At 36.4% G+C, this 22,412-nt stretch overlaps 1 protein-coding gene across 2 annotated transcripts; it reads right to left on the bottom strand.

Annotated features, from left to right (window-relative positions):
* Window positions 1-4,998: 4,998 nt before the first annotated feature.
* Window positions 4,999-6,241, bottom strand: LOC127126777 (GEM-like protein 5). Of its 2 annotated transcripts, none has more exons than XM_051055769.1 (2): window positions 5,759-6,241; window positions 4,999-5,658 (listed from the first exon to the last, which is right to left on the bottom strand). In XM_051055769.1, exons 1-2 carry the CDS (start codon window positions 6,093-6,095, stop codon window positions 5,177-5,179), a joined length of 819 nt encoding a protein of 272 aa, XP_050911726.1. In that variant the 5' UTR covers window positions 6,096-6,241; the 3' UTR covers window positions 4,999-5,176. The 2 variants fall into 2 exon arrangements, with proteins under 2 accessions (XP_050911726.1, XP_050911727.1); XM_051055770.1 differs by having other exon boundaries at window positions 4,999-5,649.
* Between the last annotated feature and the right edge of the window lie 16,171 nt (window positions 6,242-22,412).

Raw genomic sequence — 22,412 nt, 5'->3', positions numbered from 1 at the left:
GCCATATTAACAGTGTCTGGATGGGAATCTGTGTTTGACTCAGATTTTTCGGAGTGAACAGAAGCTGGTGTTCTCGGTGTGGCCGGTTCTTCGCTGTCAGAGTTTGCCAGTTTCTTTCTTCTAGCTTCTCTGAGCTTTGCCCGCAATGTTCTCTCTGGTTCTGCGTCAAAATGAAAATCAGCTGAGGACTTACCTCGCATAAACAAGTTAGACAAAGATTAAAATTGAATAACAAAATTGTCACAGATAAAATTTTGGTTGGCGAGCAACAAAATTTCGATAGAATGAAAATTAAAATATGTAGTTTGGCAATCCCCGGCAACGGCGCCAAAAACTTGATCGGAAAAAATAGCAAGTGTACTATTTTCACCGATGTAGTAATAGGGAGTTTATTTCCCAGTATCGATCTCGAGGATTGCGTAGGAATTACTTATTTCAATTCGATTCTATTCAAACAAAAAGATAATGGTTGGTTTGTTTTGGAATTGCGAATAGTGACACGAAGATAGTAAAAATAACTGATTAAGATAAAAGATGCTAGGGTAAGTGGTTGAGTTAGCCCGTTATGAATTTATCCCGATTTCCTTAATGCCTATGATACATTCAATCACCTAACCTCAGAATGTTCTTACTTAAGTCCTTAAGTGAGAAACTATTAAACTACCAATTCTTACTCAAATGTCCATTCAATTAATCATTGGTTTTAATCATACAATATATCAAGGTTTACGGTAATTTATGAAAGTTACTAGTCCTAGATGATGCATTCATAAACCCAATTGTGTGAAAACCCTACCAATCACAGTCCTGTAATTGGAAGTCATAGATTAATTTGTATTTGTCCGATACAAAAGCATAATAACATCACACAATTAAATTGAAAGACATAACATAGTAATCAAGGAATCATTGGTTCACATTCATAACATACGATAACATCAGGACCACCCCATAACATCAGGGGGTTTAGCCTCTCATAGTACTTAAAGAATTCATAAAGTAAAGATTAGACATTACAAAGAATTAGGAGAATTTGATCTTCAATGGTGGCTACCGTTGAATCTCGCCGTCTTCGAATCCGTTGTATTCGCTATCTTCTCCACTGTAATGCTTTCGTTCGTCTGTCAAGAAGTTCCTTTTCCTCTCTCTTCCAAGCCTTCTTATAGTTTCATATGCCTCCTCTCTAAGCAAAAGGTCCATACTGCCCTTAATGATCAGAATCGGTTCACAAGGAAAAATTAGGTTTTCCAAGCTGCGTGCAATCAACACGGCCGTGTGTGTACACACGGGCGCCCGTGTTTTTCTCCTGCATTAATTAATTTCAGCATTTGTTACAGTAGCAACAACACGGACCGTGTCCCTACACACGGGTGCCCGTGTTAATGCACTGTTTTAATCAACACGGTCGTGTGTGTACACACGGGTGCCCGTGTTGATCCCTGTTTTCTGCTTCATCTTTTTCTCTGCTTGACCAACAACACGGCCGTGTGGTGGCACACGGGTGGCCGTGTTGACCTGCTGTTCTGTCATATTTTCGTCCTTCAGAGTGTCCCGAACTTCACCATTCTTGCTTTTGAACCTGGAACAATGACACTACCCAAACGAAGCATAAACAAGGTCTTTTTGACTTAAACTCGTACTCGAATGTAATGTAATACCAAACCAACAAAACTTGATACTTGACTCAAATGCAACTAAAAACAAACATAAATCTTACCAGAGTGATGAAAATATGTCGGATTAACGGCGGGAATTCAATGGAAATGGTGACCGATCAAGACACAATGTCTCAAACTTGAACATATATGACTTTCTTCCTGCCACCAGTTGCTAACGAGAGAGAATAGGCTAAAAAACTGTAATGCTTGGATCCTTGAGAGAATGACAAACCCCGTAATCTTCTTATTTCCTATATACACTAAAAGAAGAACTCCCGCGTCTATAAATCATTTTCGATTAAATAAAATTGAAGTTCTAAAAGTGAAGGAAGAGGAAACATGTCTCCTACGAGAGGATGGATGAAGTGATTGGTCGGTAGGTGAAACTCGTCTCCTACGGGACGAAGAAGATGGAGAAACATGAGCCCTAGAAGTAGATGTCTCTGCATGGCCAAAGTGAACATGAGGATCTGAAATCTGACTCTTCTCCTGCTGCACTGATGCATGTTGTGAAATCCTCTAGTGCCTCAACTTATCGTGTCTATCAGCCATAATGTTTGTAAGTTAAAGTAAATCAGACAATTAGTGCAAGCAAACAACACTACAAACAAGAAAAGCAAAAAATAAAACAAACTGCTAATTTACGGAGATGCATCTCCGGTTACTGGGAAACTTTAACGTTGAAAATTTTCGGAGATGCATCTCTGAAGTTTTCTGCAACTCTTCAGTTTAGCAATGACAACAATGCAGAAATGCAAATCTCAAAATAAACGGTTTGATCGTGATTTTCAACAAACAAACATGTTTTTACAACATGTATAAACTTACATCCTTACATTTCGTATTCATTTGATACCTAAATCATCATTTCTACTCGTTTACGCAAAAACTCAAAAAACTTATCAAAATATTAAAAAAATTAAAAATTCACTTTGCTTCGGTGTTGGATGATTTTTCTGATGTTGATTGAAGATCCTTTAAGTTTGATTGTTTGATTTTGTACTTGGTGATGAAAAAAATTTGAGAATGTTCGGGAAGATTTTGAGTTTTTTCAGAGATAAGGAAGGAGAAGGATTGTGACGCGATTTAAGCTCCAATAACTTCCAACGATGCATCTCCAAAATAAATTTGAAGATACATCTCAAAAGTACTTTAACATTAACTCGGAATTGAATGTGTCCGGAGATGGATCTCAAAAATCTGATGGCATTTAAGTATTTTCATGTGATGTACTAGTAAGATATATAATGCATTGAATTTTTTTCTATAAAAAGCAGCATGAAAACGATTTCCTAAGACCCTTGTGCGAAGAAAAAATAGCTACATACTCCAGTAAGATAGATTTATATCCAACAAAATTAATCTATCAAAATTAATATATATATATATATATATATATATATATATATATATATATATATATATATATATATATATATATATATATATATATATATATATATATATATATATATATATATATATATATATATATATATATATATATATATATATATATATAGCAGGCCAAATCGATGGAGCCTCTCTTTTGTGGTTAGCCTATTATGACAAGTCAACCAAAACACAAAAAGGTCCCTACGCGGCACAAGGTTCATGTACAATAAATGTCTCCACTCCATTTTAGGACACTCTTCCTTGATGAAATTGTAAACCTTCTTGGTCTCAAACTTCCTTGTCATAGTATTCCACTCATTCATACTCTGAATTATCTCCCTTTGTTTCAAGATAGCTTTGGTGATCCAAGAAGCATTATTATTCACCTGCATACTCAACAAAGGTCCACTCTTTATGTAATAAGTATGCACCCATTTGATTCATAAACTACCGGCCTTGCCACTGATATTCCACAACAACTTTGCCATATTTTCTTTATTCCACTCCTCCAAAGACATTAAGTTTAAGCCACCTTAGTCTTTTGAGGTGCATACCTACTTCCACGCCACTTTCTAGAGATAGCACCCCCACCCCCAGTCCAGAGAAATGACCTGCAGATGACATCAATAATTTGGATCACCTTCTTGGAGAAAGTGAGGCACTGCATCCAATAGTTGGACATAGATATTGTTATGTTGTTGATTAGTTAAAGCATCCCAGTATAACTCAGAAGTTACGTGCTCCAATGCTTTATGCGCGCAATAATTCTATCAATTAAAACCATGTAGTGATGGATAAAAAGTTTCTTACTTGTGAGAGGTACACCAAGGTACCTGGAAGGGAGAGGCCCCTCAACAAAAAAGGTTATCTCTTTGATATCAGCTTTCACGTTGTCATCCATACCATCAAAATAGGCCTTACACTTTGTAGGATTTACAGACAACCATGTAGCTTTAGAGAACTCAGACATCTTCTCTATAATCAGCTCAATAGATTTCCTATCCCCTTTTGCAAACAATAGAAGGTTATCTGCAAAGCTGATATTAATGATATTGAGCTTCTCACATTTTGCATAAAAGCTAAAATCAAGAATTTTTCTCAACTTTTGTATGCTTATATGCAGGTATTCCATCACAACCACAAAGAGCAAAAGGGATATAGGGTCCCCTTGCTTAAGGCCCCTATTGGCTTTCATGATCTTGGTCTTCTCCCCTCAAATATTAAACTTGTAAGACATAATTGTAACGGCCACCACAATCCACCTAATAAATTATATATATATATATAATTGACTCATATTTTTTGTTATGCGGGATAATAGGTCAAACTCTTATCTAAACATGGTCGGATGACATCCTCAATCCTCATTTTCAACAATTGCAACAACTAAACCTCCCTACTAGTTTTTATGCGATCAATTTCAACAAGTTAACCCCCTCAAAACTCCTACGACCGACTTCTCGATTATGTCCACTTGATATGAAGATATATTTCTTCTTGGAGAATGGGACAAGAAAATATTACATTTTAGCCAATGACTTGTTTTTAGAGATGTTAATATGTCAATAACACCATACACAAACATTAAAATGATTATCAAAGTATAATCTTCAAAGGTCATGCATCATCTAGATGGACACATGTAAAAAAGGCATTAAAATCAAAATGACAATGTTCACAAGTCAATTTCATTTTTGAACCAATCTATACAACAAATTCAATCACAATAGTTCCACAATGCAGTCTGCCGTTCTGATGAAGTGCCAGATTCAACCCATTACCCATATGCAGGCTACTATTCCAAACACCCAAACCCAATACCACAACTTCAAAGACCAAAAATTGTTCCCATTAAACCTTCTCAATGCCACATTCTAAACCTAAAATTAATCACTTACGATTTTCACTTGAGTGTTAGAGAGCAGAAGAAATGATGCAGAGCATATATCACATATTAAACGTGGAGTAACTAAGTTTATTATATACCGATTCAATACACAAACTACAAAATAATTTTGTTAAACAAAGGTATTACATAATGATATACCAAACAAAAACAATCACAAACACTCTTTTAAGTCTCTATAATTTAACAGAAATGGTTAAAATTTCAGCCTCAAGAGCTAGTTGGTCGATGGCACTGCTAAACCCGGCACAACAAAATGCGAGACACCTTCTGATAAATTCTTCATTGCTTTGTCATAATTAACAAAACCCATGAACCAAAAATCATGCCCATCAACTGTCACAATCTGGATATACTTCTCCGATTGATTCTCTTTCATGATCACAGGATTAACCGTTCCAATCTTCCCCAAAGGCACCATCACCTTGTAGTAGCTCCAAGTTTCTTGACCAGAGGGAGCAGTGAAACTCAATGGACGATCACTGCAAAAGGCTAGATGAATATTAGACAAGTAAAGTGTTCCTGCAACAGGTCCTGTTGTCGTCGAAAGATAACAAGCAAATGTCTTTTTCAGCGTTTCATTTGGGTAGGTAGTGAATATTTGTTTGTAGAGTGATTCAAATCCACCCTCTGATATCGCTTTTACCGTCAGATTCATCTTCCCCATTGCAGCTGAAGAGACAGAAGACCCTGTTTTTACTGCAAATTAAATTAATGACAGTAACAAAACATCATGTAAAATAAATGGTAAGTAAGTATATTTGGAGTTTGAAATAGGGAAATGGTAGTTACGACTTACGGTTGTGCCAGATGTTGTTGGCGGTGGCTTCTGCTTTTTTGCTCCAAGAATCGAACATGTGGAGAATTGATTCCATGGGACTGTTGGCAGGTTTTTCGACAGGGGTGTGTTGAATATAAGGATGATGATCATGTTGGTAATACTGAACCTGAGGTTGTTGTTGTTGTTGTGGATCGGTTTGTAAAGCTGCTTTTTTGTTGTCTGGGTGACTACTTGGGACTGCTGGTGCTCCCATCATGTGAGTTCCCCAATTCTCAGATGTAGAAGGAGGTGATGACGGTGATGCAAATGGGTTTTCATCTTGGGATTGGGTTTTGTGATTGTTGTTGTTGTTCATGTTTTTGTATGGGTGAGAAAGAAAAAAAGGTTAGTGATGAGAGATTGAGAAAAAGGATGAAAAAGAAAATAGAAAATGGTTAGATTTTAAGGAGAGAGATACTGTTGTTGGAAGTTGGAACAGAGTTGAACCAATTTCACCGACTATGTACGTTTGCTTAGCCGCGTAATCTTCGTACACATGTATTTTTTCCATGACTCATCACAAACGTATTATTATTATTATTATTTTTATTTTTTTAAAATACACAGTTTTTCATTTAATGAGTCTAGTAGTTAAATGAATTTCAATTTAGATTGTAAATAATAAATCAAATGATTCAATAAAATCCATTAATTTCTATTTTAAAAATTCAATCAGTAAATTCTATAAAATATTAAAAATAATTCAATAAATTAAAGTAATTTTATAGTAAAACAAAACTAAAATATTTATAAAATATATATTGATTAATAATTAATAGTTGAGAATATTTATTTTTATTTTTTATGTTGCTTACTTTTCTGTCTCTTTTTAGGATATCAAAAAATTACACACATTTCTGCATAGGTGGTACACCCTCTTTGAAACTAGTCACTCAAAGGGAGTATATAGTGGAGTCCAAAGATGTATTATTAAGAGTCGGTTGTGTGCACGAGTATGAGTTATAGTGGGTGGTGTAAGGTGTTTATTATTGGGTGTTAAATGTTATTGGGTTAAATTATTGGTTTGTTGTTGTATGTTTTGGTAATGTTGACTTGTGGTATAAGTTGGTTGTGTTAAGTTGTAAGGTTATTGGGTGTTGGAGATAAGTTTATGGGTGTTCGTGGTGTAAGGTGATTGTGTTGGGATATAAATGTTTGTAGATGGTCTGGTATGTTGAAAGTTTGAAGATAAAGGTTGGTTAGAGGGTCAAATAGTAAATTATTCGATTATATATACAAATTTGATGGAACCTAGTTATATGGTAGGTATAAGGGGACTCTACTTATGGAAGTAACACAATATGGTAAAAATAATATATTTTTGATAACTTTTGCCCTAGTTGAAGGTGACTTGGTTGCTGGTTGGGGTTCTTTTTAAAGAAATTAAGAACGCATGTTGCTCCACAACTTGGACTATATTTGATTACAGACAACATGCATCAATTAAGAATGCGTACAATAATCCAGATAATGGTTAGAAAAATCTACCATCTGCGCATGTCTAATATATGGACACATTTCTCAGAACTTTATGAGAGAGTTCAAAGACAAAAGCCTCTATGAAAAAGTTGTTAACATTGGTAAGCATTTATATTTGTCAATAAAAGTTGTTAACATTATAGAATTATATTTGTAGACATACATTTACTATTTATATCATACTAGATATGCTTTAAACTAACCTACATACCAACACTTCCGAAAAGAAGTTAGGTTGGCTAATGCAGAAGCTTTAAGGTGAGTCAACAATATTCCAGTAGACAAGTGGATGAGGACATTTGACGAGGGTCGGTGTTAGGGGAAGATGGCAACAAACTTCACCAAGTCGATGAGTTCACTCTTTAAAGGCACTCATAATATGTCCATCACAATATTGGTGAGGACGACCTCTTATATAGGAGCATTATTTTCTGATAGGGGATCAAAATGGAGCGCAATGTTAAAATTTGGCCAGATAGTCAAAAAAAATTGCATGAACATCATGAAAGAGGAAACTGTTAAATCCAGCACACATTAGGTAACATGATTTGACTTCCAAAACTACAATTTTAGTGTCTAAAAGACGATGAACCACAATGAGGGGAGGCCTATGGACATTACAAGGTTGACCTGGAAACTGGTTCGTGTGATTGTGAAAAGTTTCAAGCTTTTGTGTTCCTTACTCACCTGTTATTGCAACATATTCTAGTGTGTGCCAAAACGCTTTTGTTCATTTGTCCAATGTTTACAAGGTCGTAACCCTATTTGGGATCTACAATAAAAGCTTTAAAATGCTACCAAACAAGGAATATTGGCCTGTTTATGGAGGGGATCAGATTTTTAATAATCCAAAATTGTGTAGGAATAATAAAGATCGTCCAAACAACACACATATTAGCTATGGAGGGGATCAGATTTTTAATAATCCAAAATTGTGTAGGAAAAATAAAGATCGCCCAAACAACACACATATTAGCACCAAAATGGACACCACTGATAAATTACGGAGGAAATGTAGATTGTGTCATCTTATCGGCCACACGTTAAAGCGATGTCCCAATGTGAGAACCAATTCTAATTAAATATTTATTTCATTGTTAAAAATCAATTTTAAATTACTTGTAAACTTTATATTATATAAATATCAAATTTAAATTACAACACCGTAAAGCAACAACACAACAAAGTCAAAACACAAATAATAAATTAAAAATCTAATAAGTCATCTATGCCACTTACAATGGTCTTTAACATAGATCTAACAATAAAAAGTCATTTTAAACTGGTCACCGATAATATTTGATATAGTCATTATCATCCAATATTGATATATATGAAACAAGTCTTTCTATTCTTTTAACCTTACTCTCACCTCCATTCAACTCTTTCTTTAAGCAATGGTTCAGATGAACCTCAAACTATTCAAAGTTCTGATAAACCATAAAATCGATCTTCATTGAAGGCTTGTTCCTCGAACAAATAGCATAAGAAATGAATAACAAATTTGAGAAGAAAAAAGGATGAGGAATACAAAAATGGTTAACAAAACATCTCTATTTATATTAGATTTGCCATGATGATTTGTCAAATTAATTGGCCCATTATAAGAAAATCAAGTTAACCTCCGATTACAATATCAAACATGTACTTAAATAATAATAAAATATAAATCAATTGCCAATTGAAGTATTTAACTGTACTTAATTAATAAAAAAATTGATTAAATATAAATTAAAAAATTAGTTAAATATAATTATTTAATTTTATTAGCATATTATTATTTAATTTAATTTATTTAATATTAAAATTCACCTAAAATAAATTAATATAAATAAAATATTTATCATTACTTTTAAATTTGTTTGAATTTGTTATTATGAAAAATAAATTATTTATTTGAAATTAAACTAATATAAATAAATTATTCTTATTCAAGTAAAACAAAATAATAAAAACGAATAAAATAATAAAAAAACAAAATATGCATCAGAAAGGTCTGACAATTGGATTGACTGATGCATGTGAATTTTTTACGAAAATAACCCTGTTTTAAAGAAAATTCCCAAAATAACTCTGGTTTCAAAAAAATTCTCAAAGTACCTCACTTTTAGTAGGAGGCGCCAATTCAATTGGCGACTCCTCTTAAAAATTGAATGGAGACGTCAATTGGATTGGCTAAGGCACATGCCCTAGCCAATCCAATTGGCGCCATGTGTATCAGTTGAAAGGAGGCGCCAATTGGATTGGCGCCTCAGTGTAAAATTCATTTTTTTTTGCTAAATGGTCTACGTGATAGATAATTTTGAAATAGGACCAATTATATTAATAAAATTTTCCGTTTACACAAAAAAGCCTAATGGTGATGACCGTGATCACCTAACCGACCTCCGGTCCCACATCTCCTAGCTACCCTAACCTGTGGCCCTAACCCACGTTGATGATTCACTACTGGTGTTTGAGCATCTGAGGAGCCAGGAGCGTCACTACCAACTACAAGAGGTGACCTGTTCAGATAGTCAGACAAATCAGCATAATCTTCAGTATGCTTCGAGGGTGTACCGTCGTAGCTGAGTTCATGACCCATGCCAGAGTAGTTGAGTTGTGTTTGACTCATTGGTGGGCGACCAGGACGGTTGAAGGGAGACATGGGTGTGAATGATGCGTCGAGGAAAGGTTGGAAAGATTGTTGGGGTGTTTGGTAGAGATAAGGTTGTTGAAGGTTTTGGTTTTGTGAGGTTTGAGCTTCTTGGCTATGGTAGGAGGATGAGCGGTTGGTGTTGAATGATCGTTGGGTGTTCTGGCTAAGGCGACTTTGGTAGGGTGATGTGTTGGGTGCGAAGCGATGTTGGGTCTCAGGTTGATGATCAATTTGTTGGTGATGGTATGGGGTATGCTCTTGGTATTGAGGTTGGGTGTATGGCATGTTTTGGTTGTATGTTTGTGTGTTGGTGGAACGGAAAGTTTGACGGACAGGAGGTTGTGTGTATCCGGTCTGACAATTTTGTTGGTGGTTAGATGTTGAGGTGTCTGATGTGTAAGTTTGTTGGCGTGGGTCATACAGGTACATATTCTCGGCGATGAACTGAAAACCAACCGATATGAACAAATCCATATAAGTACGACTTGGTTTTTCTTCATTCGGCATGACTGCGTCAGTTAAGACATGGTCATGGCGGTGCTTCCATTTGCGACACTCCGATCTTGCAAAACTTTGCCATGGATTGAAGTTCCATTGGTCGTTAACTTTGCGCAGATGCCATTCTCCTAGGCTTACTGGGGGATCTGGGATGTTTTTGGGCATACCGAACTGCAATTTCATACGATCACTGTTGTGCATCTCCATAGTTGTGAATCGTATTATAGGTGTGCATGTAGTCCATACGGCTGCGTCTTCAGCGTTGACCTCATGGTCATGATCCAAATTTAGGTATGAACGCCAAATGAACTAAAATATGAAAGAAAATTGGATTATAATCTTGGTAGAAGAAGATAACAAATTATAACGAAATAATGAGGTTATTATCCTTACGTCTGTCGGTCGAAGGTGATCCAACAGATTGCGATACTGAGTAATATAGTGTCTAGGACATCTGTTATAACTCATACCACGCGCATACCATTTGCACCAAAAAGGTAAAAATATTAGTTAGAGATAATAATCTTTAAAGAAGTAAGTAAATATATAGCAATTTAAACAACTTACTTTTGTGCATACGGGAATATGAAAGGGTTGTTGTTGTTGACGGGTGCTAGGGACGGTAGTCTTGACCAACCCCATGCTTGGAGCAAAACAGCACATCCAGAAAAGGTAGATGTGTCTTTGTGTGAGTTTTTAGACAAAGAGCTATAGAGATAAGCCAGACAAGCAGATCCCCAACTGTAACTTCCTATTCTATCTACATGTCTAAGTAAAGGTAAATACATAATATGCAAGCTAGAACCACTACCTTCGGGAAATAAAAAAGAACCAATTAAAAGCATAATGTAACACCTAGTTTTTATTATTCGAGCATCCTCGGTAGAATGCTCATCTAAGTATAAACTGTTATAGTATGACTTAAGGCGTGAAAGTAATATACCTTGACCTCTTGAGTTATCATCTAACAAATCAGTCTCCAAGAGGTCCATGCAAATTGAATTTGCATAGTTGGTTTTACCATTTACAACCTTACCTTCAATGGGCAGTCCCAAAAGCATGTAGACGTCTTCTAATGTCACGATACACTCACCGGTTGGGAACCTGAATGTGTGTGTCTCGGGACGCCATCTTTCGCATAAAGCAAGAATGAATTTGTTATCTACCGACCAAGACAAAATCTTGCTTATATGACCAAAACCGGCGAGTTCAATATAAGGTTGAATCATCAGGTCCATGTGGACATATTCGTGGACCCGAGTCCGAAACCTTGAAACATCCTATAAAAGAAAGAACAAAAAACTTTACTAAGTTGATATGTTATTAAAAGGGACTCTATTAAAACAAATAACAAAATAATAAAACGCTTACATAAGTTTCTATGTTTGCAACCGTTCCTCTGTGCGATTTGCCCATTGTGAGGATAGACATTTTGTCGGGGATGAAAGCGGTTGGTGCAGATGAAACTACAAGAAGTTGTTGCAGATGAAATTGTATAAGAAGTAGTGAGTGATGGTGTGGAAGAAGCGTTGATGGTGTGGATGAATTTATAGGCAAATGAATTAGAGCACGGAAAATTGTGTTTGCATGTGGTCTCCAATTGAATTGGCGCCCATGTGCAATTTATACATGGTGTCGCCATTCAAATTGGCGCCTCCATAGGGACATGCATGACACACCTAGGTTTGATTGCTTGGTTTCGAGGTCTGCATGCATGCAAGACAAGGTTTTGCCAAATGGATTGGCGCCCATGTGCAAAGAATGAAAGGGGGCGCCAATTCATTTGGAGTATGTCTTTGCATGTGTGACACGTGGCTGTCCTCTCTCTTGCATGCTGGACATGTCACTTCTGAGTAGCTTGCATGGTTGACACACCATTTTAGACTATCTTGCATGTGCGACACATCACTTCGAACTAGCTTGCATGTGAGACAAATCACTCACCTATTTAAGTGTCTTACTGTCAACATCCAAGACTCAACCCACATTCATCTGCAGCAAGAAAATAGTTTTCATCTGCACAATGTCATCTTCACCAAAATACAGTCTCAACGTTCACTACAACGGTGAAATATACGAGTCTGAGTTATACGGTTTTTGTTTTCGAAACATCGATACTATTCGACTTACGATCAAGAGAAAGGCAACCTTCTTGCATTTGAAAAAAAGAATACAATCCTGTATAGGATCAGGTATTGTGTCAAAGATCACGTGTCAAAATCCAATATTTTTTTAGAATAGTCAATGCAAGTTTTTCCCGCTTAAGGTATGGAATGATGAAGATGTTGAATACATGTTTGTTAGTCATGAACATTCAGGCTGCAATTGTATTGAGTTGTATATTACTCTTCAACCATGTATACCATCTCAACAGTCTCAAATAACCAGTCAGGATGAATCTGGTGAATTTGATCCACAATGGTCAGATGACGACAACCCAGAAGCAAAAACAGAAGTGAACGTCGTTGATGAAGAAGAAGAGGAGACCGAGATACAGGTTGATCACATGCTGAACAACGACATTGAAAATGATGATCAACCACCGCCAATACCTACTAGTTGAAGGAGAATAGCGATCCAAAACGTAGCAGAATTAAAAAAAATCTCCTTTAGTGATCCTTAAGAATGAGCATGATCAGTGATAGAATCGTTACCTCTTGTGGCGATTGAAACCTTTGATACAGATCTACAGAGCGATCACGAATGTTGAACGGTGACAACGCCTTTACTCAATCCACACGAACGGATTCCTTCAATCTCAGTGCTAGCTGCTATGAATGAAGGCTTTGAGTGAGAGAGAGAGAGAGAAACGAAATTACAACTGCACAAATGCTTCTGCACAAGGGTTCTATTTATAGAACCACTTGTGTGGGCTGCAAGCTAAAAAACCCACTTAAGTGTATGTGGCCCATATCTTATAATATGCTAAAATCACTTAAATGCGTGATACCTTACCATATTTCGTATTCTACTTAAGTACACCGTACCTTATGATGTTCTACAATTCACTGAAGTGCACCGTACCTTACGGTGTTCCTTAGTTACTCTATCTCTCATTAATCCATCCTTTTGTGTGTGACCCTATAGGTTTTCGCGGCATTGACAATTATATTAAATCACATATTTAACATAATAAACAGTGAGCGGTATCTAGCAACACATCACTGCTACCCAAGACACGAAAATGTCATGTGATATGACAAATTCTTTTGTGACAATACTTATGTGTACAAATACCCTTTTGCCCTTATGTCTATATTGAACACAAGGCATAGACCGTGTCATCCTTGTCCAGTTCAATATTGGGCCCGTAGACATTTATCCTGTTATGCAGGATGGGCAAATTCCATCTAGGTCACTCATGTCCCTAAGCATGCTTCGTGGAGTACCCATCAACTGTCTTTATGGTCATCCAGTTACGGACAACGTTTGATCAGCAATAAGGCACTCGACTCTACATCTAGGGTCCATAGTGGTTTCAGGTCGAAGGGTGGTATACACCATTATCACCATGAGAATAAATTATGACACTTTGCATAATATTCTATATAGTAGTCTCATAGCGGGTCAATCCAGTGTAAATATTACTCTTAATATTCATACTTATGTTTAAGACTTGATAACTCCTTATCCATGATCCATGAGATGTGATCATCACTCTATATACATAATAGTCTTAATGCTTTAATGTTATTCCATTTCACAATAAAGCTCGACTATAAATGCTTTAAGAATAGTGTCCTTATGTTTAATGGGATCTCATGATTAAGTCACGCTTGATACATTAAACAAACTATCTATTCTAGGGACTTTATTAAACAAACATAATAAAGAAAAAACCTTTTATTATTAATAAATAATTCAATACAAGTACCAAAAGTATTGGCCTCTAGGGCTTACACCAACAATCTCCCACTAACACTAGAGCCAATCGGGCATACTCCTAATGCCCATAGATCTAGTATGGCCATCATGCTTCTGCTGTGCAAGAGGCTTTGTCAGTGGGTCATTAATATTGTCAAGTGTAGGTACTCTGCATATTTTCACATCTCCTCTATCTTTTATATCTCGAATGAGGTGATAATGCCTAAGTATGTGTTTGGATCGTTGGTGAGATCTAGGATCCTTAGCTTGTGCGATAGCACAATTGTTATCACAATAGAGACCAATGGGATCCACAATGCTAGGAACTATGCCAAGTTCAGTAATGAACTTTTTGATCCAAACAGCTTCCTTTGCTACACTTGAGGCAGCAATATACTCGGCCTCGGTTGTAGAATCAACAACTGTATCTTGCTTTGAACTTTTCCAGCTCATAGTGCCACCGTTTAAGCAAAAACACATAACCAGATTGTGATCTAAAGTCATCCTTATCTGTCTGGAAGCCAACATCGGTGTATCCAATTACAGCAAGCTCTTCCTGACCTCCATATATCAATTATGAGTCCTTAGTCCTTCTCAAATACTTAAGGATATTCTTGACAGCTACCCAATGAGCATCACCAGGATCAGATTGGTACCTACTCGTTGCACTTAAAGCATACAAGACATCTGGTCAAATACATAACATGGCATACATGATAGATCCTATTACAGATGCATATGGAATCTTATCCATGCGATCCCTTTCTTCCTTAGTTGAAGGGGATTGTGTTTTTGATAGACACAAGCCATGTTGCATAGGTATGAATCCTTTCTCGGAATCATGCATATTAAAGTGTCTCAGCACTTTGTCTATGTATGTACTCTGACTTAGGCCAAGCAGTTTTTATGATCTATCTCTATAGATCCTGATTCAAAATATATAGGCTGCTTCACCTAGGTCCTTCATAGAAAAGCATTTCCCCAACCAAGACTTTACTTGTTGCAGGGTTGGGACATCGTTTCCAATGAGTAATATGTCATCTACATATAATACCAGGAAAACGATCATGCTCCCACTAACCTTCTTGTAGACACAAGACTCATCTTCGTTCTTGATGAATCCATATTGTTTTACTATTTCATCAAAACGAAGATTCCATCTTCTAGAAGCTTGCTTCAATCCATAGTTGATCTTTGTAACTTACATATCCTTTGGGCTTCTTCTGGTATGTCAAATCCTTTAGGTTGTGTCATGTACACATCCTCAAGAAGATTCCCATTAAGGAAAGCAGTTTTGACATCCATCTACCATATTTCATAATCATGATATGCAGCGATAACAAGTAAAATCTGAACAGATTTAAGCATTGCAACTGGTGAAAAGGTTTCATCATAGTCAACCCCATTAATTTGTTTATATCCTTTTGCAACCAGTCTTGTCTTATAGTTATGTACCCTACCATCCATGTCAGTCTTCTTTTTGAAGAGCCACTTGCATCCTATAGGGTTAACTCCTACAGGAGGCTCTACCAAGGTCCAAACTTGATTTGTGTACATGGAATCCATTTCAGATTTCATGGCTTCTAGCCACTTCTCAGACTCGGGACCAGTTATGGCCTCTTGGTAGGTCACAGGCTCATCTTGATCCATGAGTAATACATCACCTTGATCAGTTATGAGATATCCATATCTCTTAGGTAGGTGACGTATCCTGCTTGACCTACGTTGGTCTTGTTCTACTTGAGCATGTTGCTCTTCCACAACTACTTTTGTTTTCTACTCTAATTCCTCCATAGGTGTATCAATGCTTTGTGATTCTTGAATTTCTTCAAGCTCTACTTTCCTCCCACTGATTCCTTTGGAAATAAAATCCTTTTCTAGGAAAACTCCAGTTCGAGCGACAAACACTTTGCCCTTAGAAGGATTGTAGAAGTAATACCCTCTTGTTTCTTTAGGATACCCCACAAATAAGCATTTGTCAGATTTGGGCTCAAGCTTAGTTGAAATTTGTAGTTTCACATAAACTTCGCAACCCCAAATCTTCATGTAAGACATATGTGGTTTCTTACCACTCCATATCTCATATGGTGTCTTCTCAACCTTTTTGGATGGAACACGATTAAGTGTGTAAGTTGCTGTGAATAGTGCATGTCCCCAAAAGGAGTTTGGAAGATCGGCGTGAATCATCATGGATCGGACCATATCTAATAAGGTTTAATTTCTTCTCTCCGATACACCGTTCCATTGGGGTGTTCTAGGAGGAGTAAGTTGGGATAAGTTCCCACACTCTTTCAGATGGTCATCAAACTCTAGGATTAAATACTCACCACCTCGATCTGATCGAAGAGTTTTAATATTCTTACCTAGTTGGTTTTGTACTTCATTCTTGAATTCCTTGAACTTTTCAAAGGACTCTGATTTGTGTTTCATTAAATACACATAACCATATCTACTAAAATCATCAGTAAATGTGATGAAGTACTGAAAACCTCCTCTGGCTGGTATGTTCAGTGGTCCACATACATCAGTATGTATGAAGGCCAAAAGATCATTAGCTCTTTCACCTTTTCCTGTGAATAGAGACTTTGTCATCTTTACAATTAAACAAGATCTGCATGTCTTATATGATCCATAATCAAAAGAGTCCAAGAGTCCATCTTTATGGAGTTTGGAAATGTGTTTCTCATTTATGTGGCCTAATCGACAATGCCAAAGGTAAGTTGGATTTAACTCATTAGGTTTCATCCTTTTAGTATTAATGTTATAAATAGGCATTTCAAGATCAAAGACATATAGTCCATTGTTCATTTGTGTAGTAGCATAGAATATATCATTCAAATAAATGGAGCAACAATTGTTCTTTATTATAAATGAAAAACCAAACTTGTCTAAACAAGAAACATAAATAATATTCCTGCTAATTGCAGGTACATAATAACAGTTCTCTAACTGAATTACTAAACCACTAGGTAAAGTCAATACATAAGTTCCTACAGCTAAAGCAACAACCTTTGCTCCATTGCCAACTCGTAGGTCAACTTCACCTTTTGCCAAATCTCTACTCCTTTTTAGCCCCTGCACATTGGTACAAATGTGAGAACTGCATCCAGTATCTAATACCCATGATGCAGGAATAGATAAATTAATTTCAATAACAAAAACACCTGAAGTTGAAGTCTCTACTCCATTCTTCTTATCTTCTAGGTACTTTGGGCAGTTTCTCTTCCATTGTCCGGTCTTACCGCAATGGAAGCAGGTGCCTTCCTTTGTTATGCCTCCACTAGGCTTCAAAGTAGGAGCAGTGAGTTTGGGTTTGGAAACTTCCTTGCCTTTCCCTTTATCAGCCTGCTTGGTGGGTCTTTTGTTCTGTCTCTTTCCATTTCCGATCATCAGAATGGACTTCCCTTTTGACTTCAGATTCTGCTCAGCAGCTCTTAACATGGCTAGCAGTTCAGGAAGAGATTTGTCCATATCATTCATATTGAAATTAAGGATAAATTGACTGAATCTATCTGGCAACGATTGCAAGATCAAATCAGTCGCAAGTTCCTTTCCGAGGGGAAAACCCAACCTCTCAAGGTTCTGCATATACCTAATCATCTTGAGCACATGGGGACCTACAGGGGACCCCTCAGCTAACTTGCCTTGAAAAAGGGATTTTGAAACTTCAAACCTTTCATGCCTTGCTTGCTCTTGATAGAGCATCTTCAGGTGTTCGATCATATCGAACGCTGCCATGTTCTCATTTTGCTTTTACAATTCTGAGTTCATGGTAGCTAGCATGAGGCAAGCAATTTCATTGGCATCATCGACATGCTTCTTATAAGCATCTCTTTCTGCCTTAGGTGCATAGCTAAGAGGTTCCTCTTCAGGAATAGGTTTCTCCAAGACATACAACTTTCATCATGTTTGAGGACAATCCTCAGATTTCATTGCCAATCCAGAAAATTTGTCCCAAACAATTTTTCCTTATCAAGGATTGATCGCAGAATGTTGTTAGAGGTGTTTGTTGTCATGGTAATCTACATGAAAATAATGAAAATATAAGTATCAATAACATATTTAATTAGGCCTTTAATTAAATATGCTCCCACTATTTTACTCAAAACAAATGACCCTCACCATTTGATTCAGAAAATCCCGTTGGAAGATTTTCTAGTGGGTCGAGATCCACATTTCACTTTGTTTAAATCCGCGTATGCGGATTACACAAAACTAGGTTATTTAGGTAGGAACTCCTTCCAATTGTATATGATACAACTCTCGAATATTTTAGTTGGGTTAATAACTCCTTATTCCAATCCATCATATGGATCATTTCCAACTATTGCTTCTAAACATATATAATCTTATTATAATTTATTTAGTTAATTTTGACGCATTTTTTATAGCAATTGGATATTACAATTATCCCATCGCACCTTACTAATATAGAACATGCACCTCGCGTAGGCGAAACCTACATTATTCGATACTAGTCTTGATGAGTGCTAAAACTTGGAAAGCATAAACTTAATATTTAATTTGAGGGAATTTACAATAGTTATGATCTCACCAGCTTATTTATCATATAAATCATCTCTTACATGTATCAACATACATTCACATGCATCAACATACATAATGAAACCGTTGTGGCCCCTAGCGCAATTGTTCTCCCAAGCCAATGAGAGAACCTAAGCTAACCTAATAACGATCTAAGCTTCTCCAAGCAAGATCTTCAAGGTTGTCCTCCTTTGATATTGTATTCTTCTCTTTCTTCATAACATTACATTACATAAAAGAAACTCATTTTACATATGAGGGAGTGAGATGAGAAAAGAAGTTACATTAAGAGATTAAAAGAGAGGCACGACACGCAGGTCGTATTTTAAAATCCCAAAACAAAATAAAGGAAAACTAAGGCCATAACCGATCACCACAAGACAATAATAATAAACACATTATTATTATTAATTTAAATTCTGTTAATTAATTAAAACCAAATTAAATTTTGCATCAACACTTGATACATTAAAGCACAACTCTTGCGCAGTCACAACCCTAATTGCATAACTCTTTGACAACACAACCCTTGTGCCGTCATGAACCCTAATGCACCAATTTTAGACCGCCAAACATACCTCGATTTTTAATACAATATGATTGATCAACACGTCATTGCTTCACCATACTAATGTCAGATCAAGAAGCAAATGACCATTGATCGCTCAAAGGAAAACAACCATGAAGTGTTTGAATGGACGAAATAGAAACAATATATCATATATACCATATTTTGCATCAGGATTACTTATATCATATATATAACTTGATCGATCTCAATTGCGTAACCTATGGACGATCGATGTATCGCTGCTTCACCATACTAACATCGAATTCCGAAGCATAGTCAACATCAATCATCCAAATCATACACACATGATGCCAAATTTAATTACTTGTTTATTCTTTGATTGATTCTGTCTTTTAATCATATTAATACAGAAAATATAGAAAATAAACAGCTATCAGATGCATGGTTTCGTAAGTGGCTCTGATACCACTGAAGGAGAAAAGCGATCCAAAACGCAGCGGAATTAATTTTTTTTTCCTTTAGTGATTGATCCGCTGTCGCGCACGGGTTAAAATGAGTAATTAGAAAACTATAGTTTAGCGGAAGCGACAACTCGAGTATCGTATCGCAAGGATTCTTGTATTATTCTTAACCTAATTAAATCGATTTAGTGGTTGCTTTAGAAAACAAAGTAAAAAAAAGTGATTAAAATAAGCGATTATAAAATAAGTCAATCTACTGTTTTTGGTTTCCGGCTAATCACTGGTTTTTACCTACCAATTCCCTAAGAGGCTTCAATCTCTATTCGATTCAAATTCGATTGACAAGTGCAATAGATATATGATAGATTTATATTCTTATATTCCGAATTAAGCAAACAGATAAATACAATCGTGAATTAAGCAAACACGATTTACAAACGCAATTTAACGACAAAGCGACGAAAGCGACGATTAATAGTTAAAAATGCAATCATACGACTTTAATCAAAACCATTCCACAAAATATAGATTAAGCAAATGCAATTTCATAGAGTAGAATTGAAAAAGAATGAAATTAAATTGATAGAATAAAAACCTCAAAGCCTTGGAAATTCGGTTACAGCAGATTGACTCTAGGAGATTAGTTCCTCTTCATGATCGCACAAAAGCAAAAAAGTTATCATGAATAATGTGTAATTGTTATAGTACCGCAGCTGCCCTTTTAAACAGAATAAGGGTGAAATTCTAGTTATCAGACTTTAGATGTCACATGGGTTGTTATGACATCCAATTCTGCACAGACAAGAATTATGCAGAACTTAAAGGTAAGTGCAGTAAATAACACAAGTAATTGTTTACCCAGTTCAGTCCAACATGACCTACATCTAGGGGCTACCAAGCCAGGGAGGAAATCCATTATCAGTAGTATTAATTCAAAGCTAAACTCACCCGTTTACAACTTGTCACTTAATCCCTACCCAATGCAATTTCAATCTTACTCTAAGATCAGAGTTCCTACTCACTCCCCCTCAATCACCTCAGTGATTACTACCTTTAATCAATATTAAAGACAACTTTGAAGTCACACTTCAAACAACTCTTGATTGTGCTTAACAGCTTTATCAAGATACACAACACTCACGCTTAAAAGCTTTGAGCGACACAACACTTACAACTCAATGAACCCCCTATGCCAAAGCAATCATCAACGTGATAAAGGCTTGGCTTACAAGATATGTCTAATACAAGACTCACAAAAATACAGCAGTGAAGTATGATGGACACACTTAATCTTCACGCCTCAAAATCCCCAAAACTGAATGAAGGAACGACTTCCTTTTATATTGCAGTACCTGGGCTTTTGCACTTGTATTCTCCTGAATGACGAGTTCCCATAAATTCAATATCTAGGTTACTAACAAATAGGCTATTTGTTAGGTTCATTAAATGTAGCTTGGTTGTTGATTTCCTGGATTTTCTCTCAGCTGTTGAATCCCTGAAGAATAGCTTGAGAAAAAGCTGAAACAGAAAACTGAACAACCTACAATATAGCATATGCTGTCAGGAATGAATGTCACGACATTCAACTTGACATCAAGGATCATATGCTGAGTCTGTTTTTCCAGAAAACAGACTGTACAATTTTGCTGACCTGTACATGACCAAAAAGACCATACTACAGTAACAGCTTACATTAATAAATGTCAAAGTATCCAATTTGACATTTACACATTTGGCCTTAAGTTAGTTCTGTTATCCTCTTGGAGAACAAACTAAGAAACATACTGAAGTGTAGCAGAACACCACTCTGTCTATTATTCAGTATATACTGTCCATGATGAATGTCATAACATCCAGTTTGACATTCATACAGTAGGCCTTATGCCAGGTCTGGTTTTTCCTTGTTAACCAGACTGCAAATGAATACTGAGCTCTAACAGAACACCAACTGTTCTATTCCTCAGTATCTGCTGACAGGGATGAATGTCACAGTATCCAGTTTGACATTCAATAAATCCTGTATTAGCTAATCCTGCAGTAACTACTCAAGTGTGTCATGACATCAGTCAAGACATCAGAGTACATTTAGATATTCTAACCTACAATGCAGTCACACATACACACCATGTCATGACATCAGTCAAGACATTAGAATCCAGCCAGTGTTTTACCATATAATGCAGCCAATTAAACACCTACAAACTCCCCCTTTGGCAATTTTTTGGCTAAAACACTTTGATCCCCATAACAGAGTTCATAGCAGCGGAATCACACATCTAGCAGGAAATAAACCTAGCTAATACACTCAGAGTGGCAGCACACTCACATACATGGAAGTTAAGTGAAACTTCACATTACAGCACATATACAGAAGTTAAATAAACACTTCTAATTGCAGCACACATCCACAGCACACATACAGAGGTACAGAAGTTAAATACAAACTTCAACATACATCAGCTGCTGCAGGGGGGGGGGGAATCTTCGAATCTGTCATGAACGTCTGTTTTCACAGACCAATCTGTTGTCTGGGGTATCACCTGTTACTCCCCCTTTTTGTCACAAATGTTGCCAAAGCCAACAACATAACCAGAAAAAAATGACAGACTTACAAAC

Source organism: Lathyrus oleraceus, chromosome 3, assembly GCF_024323335.1.
Source record: "Lathyrus oleraceus cultivar Zhongwan6 chromosome 3, CAAS_Psat_ZW6_1.0, whole genome shotgun sequence".
In the NCBI taxonomy this organism is placed as follows: domain Eukaryota; kingdom Viridiplantae; phylum Streptophyta; class Magnoliopsida; order Fabales; family Fabaceae; genus Lathyrus; species Lathyrus oleraceus.
Note: the sequence above shows the minus strand (reverse complement) of the source record. Positions and strands in the feature narration are given on the sequence as shown.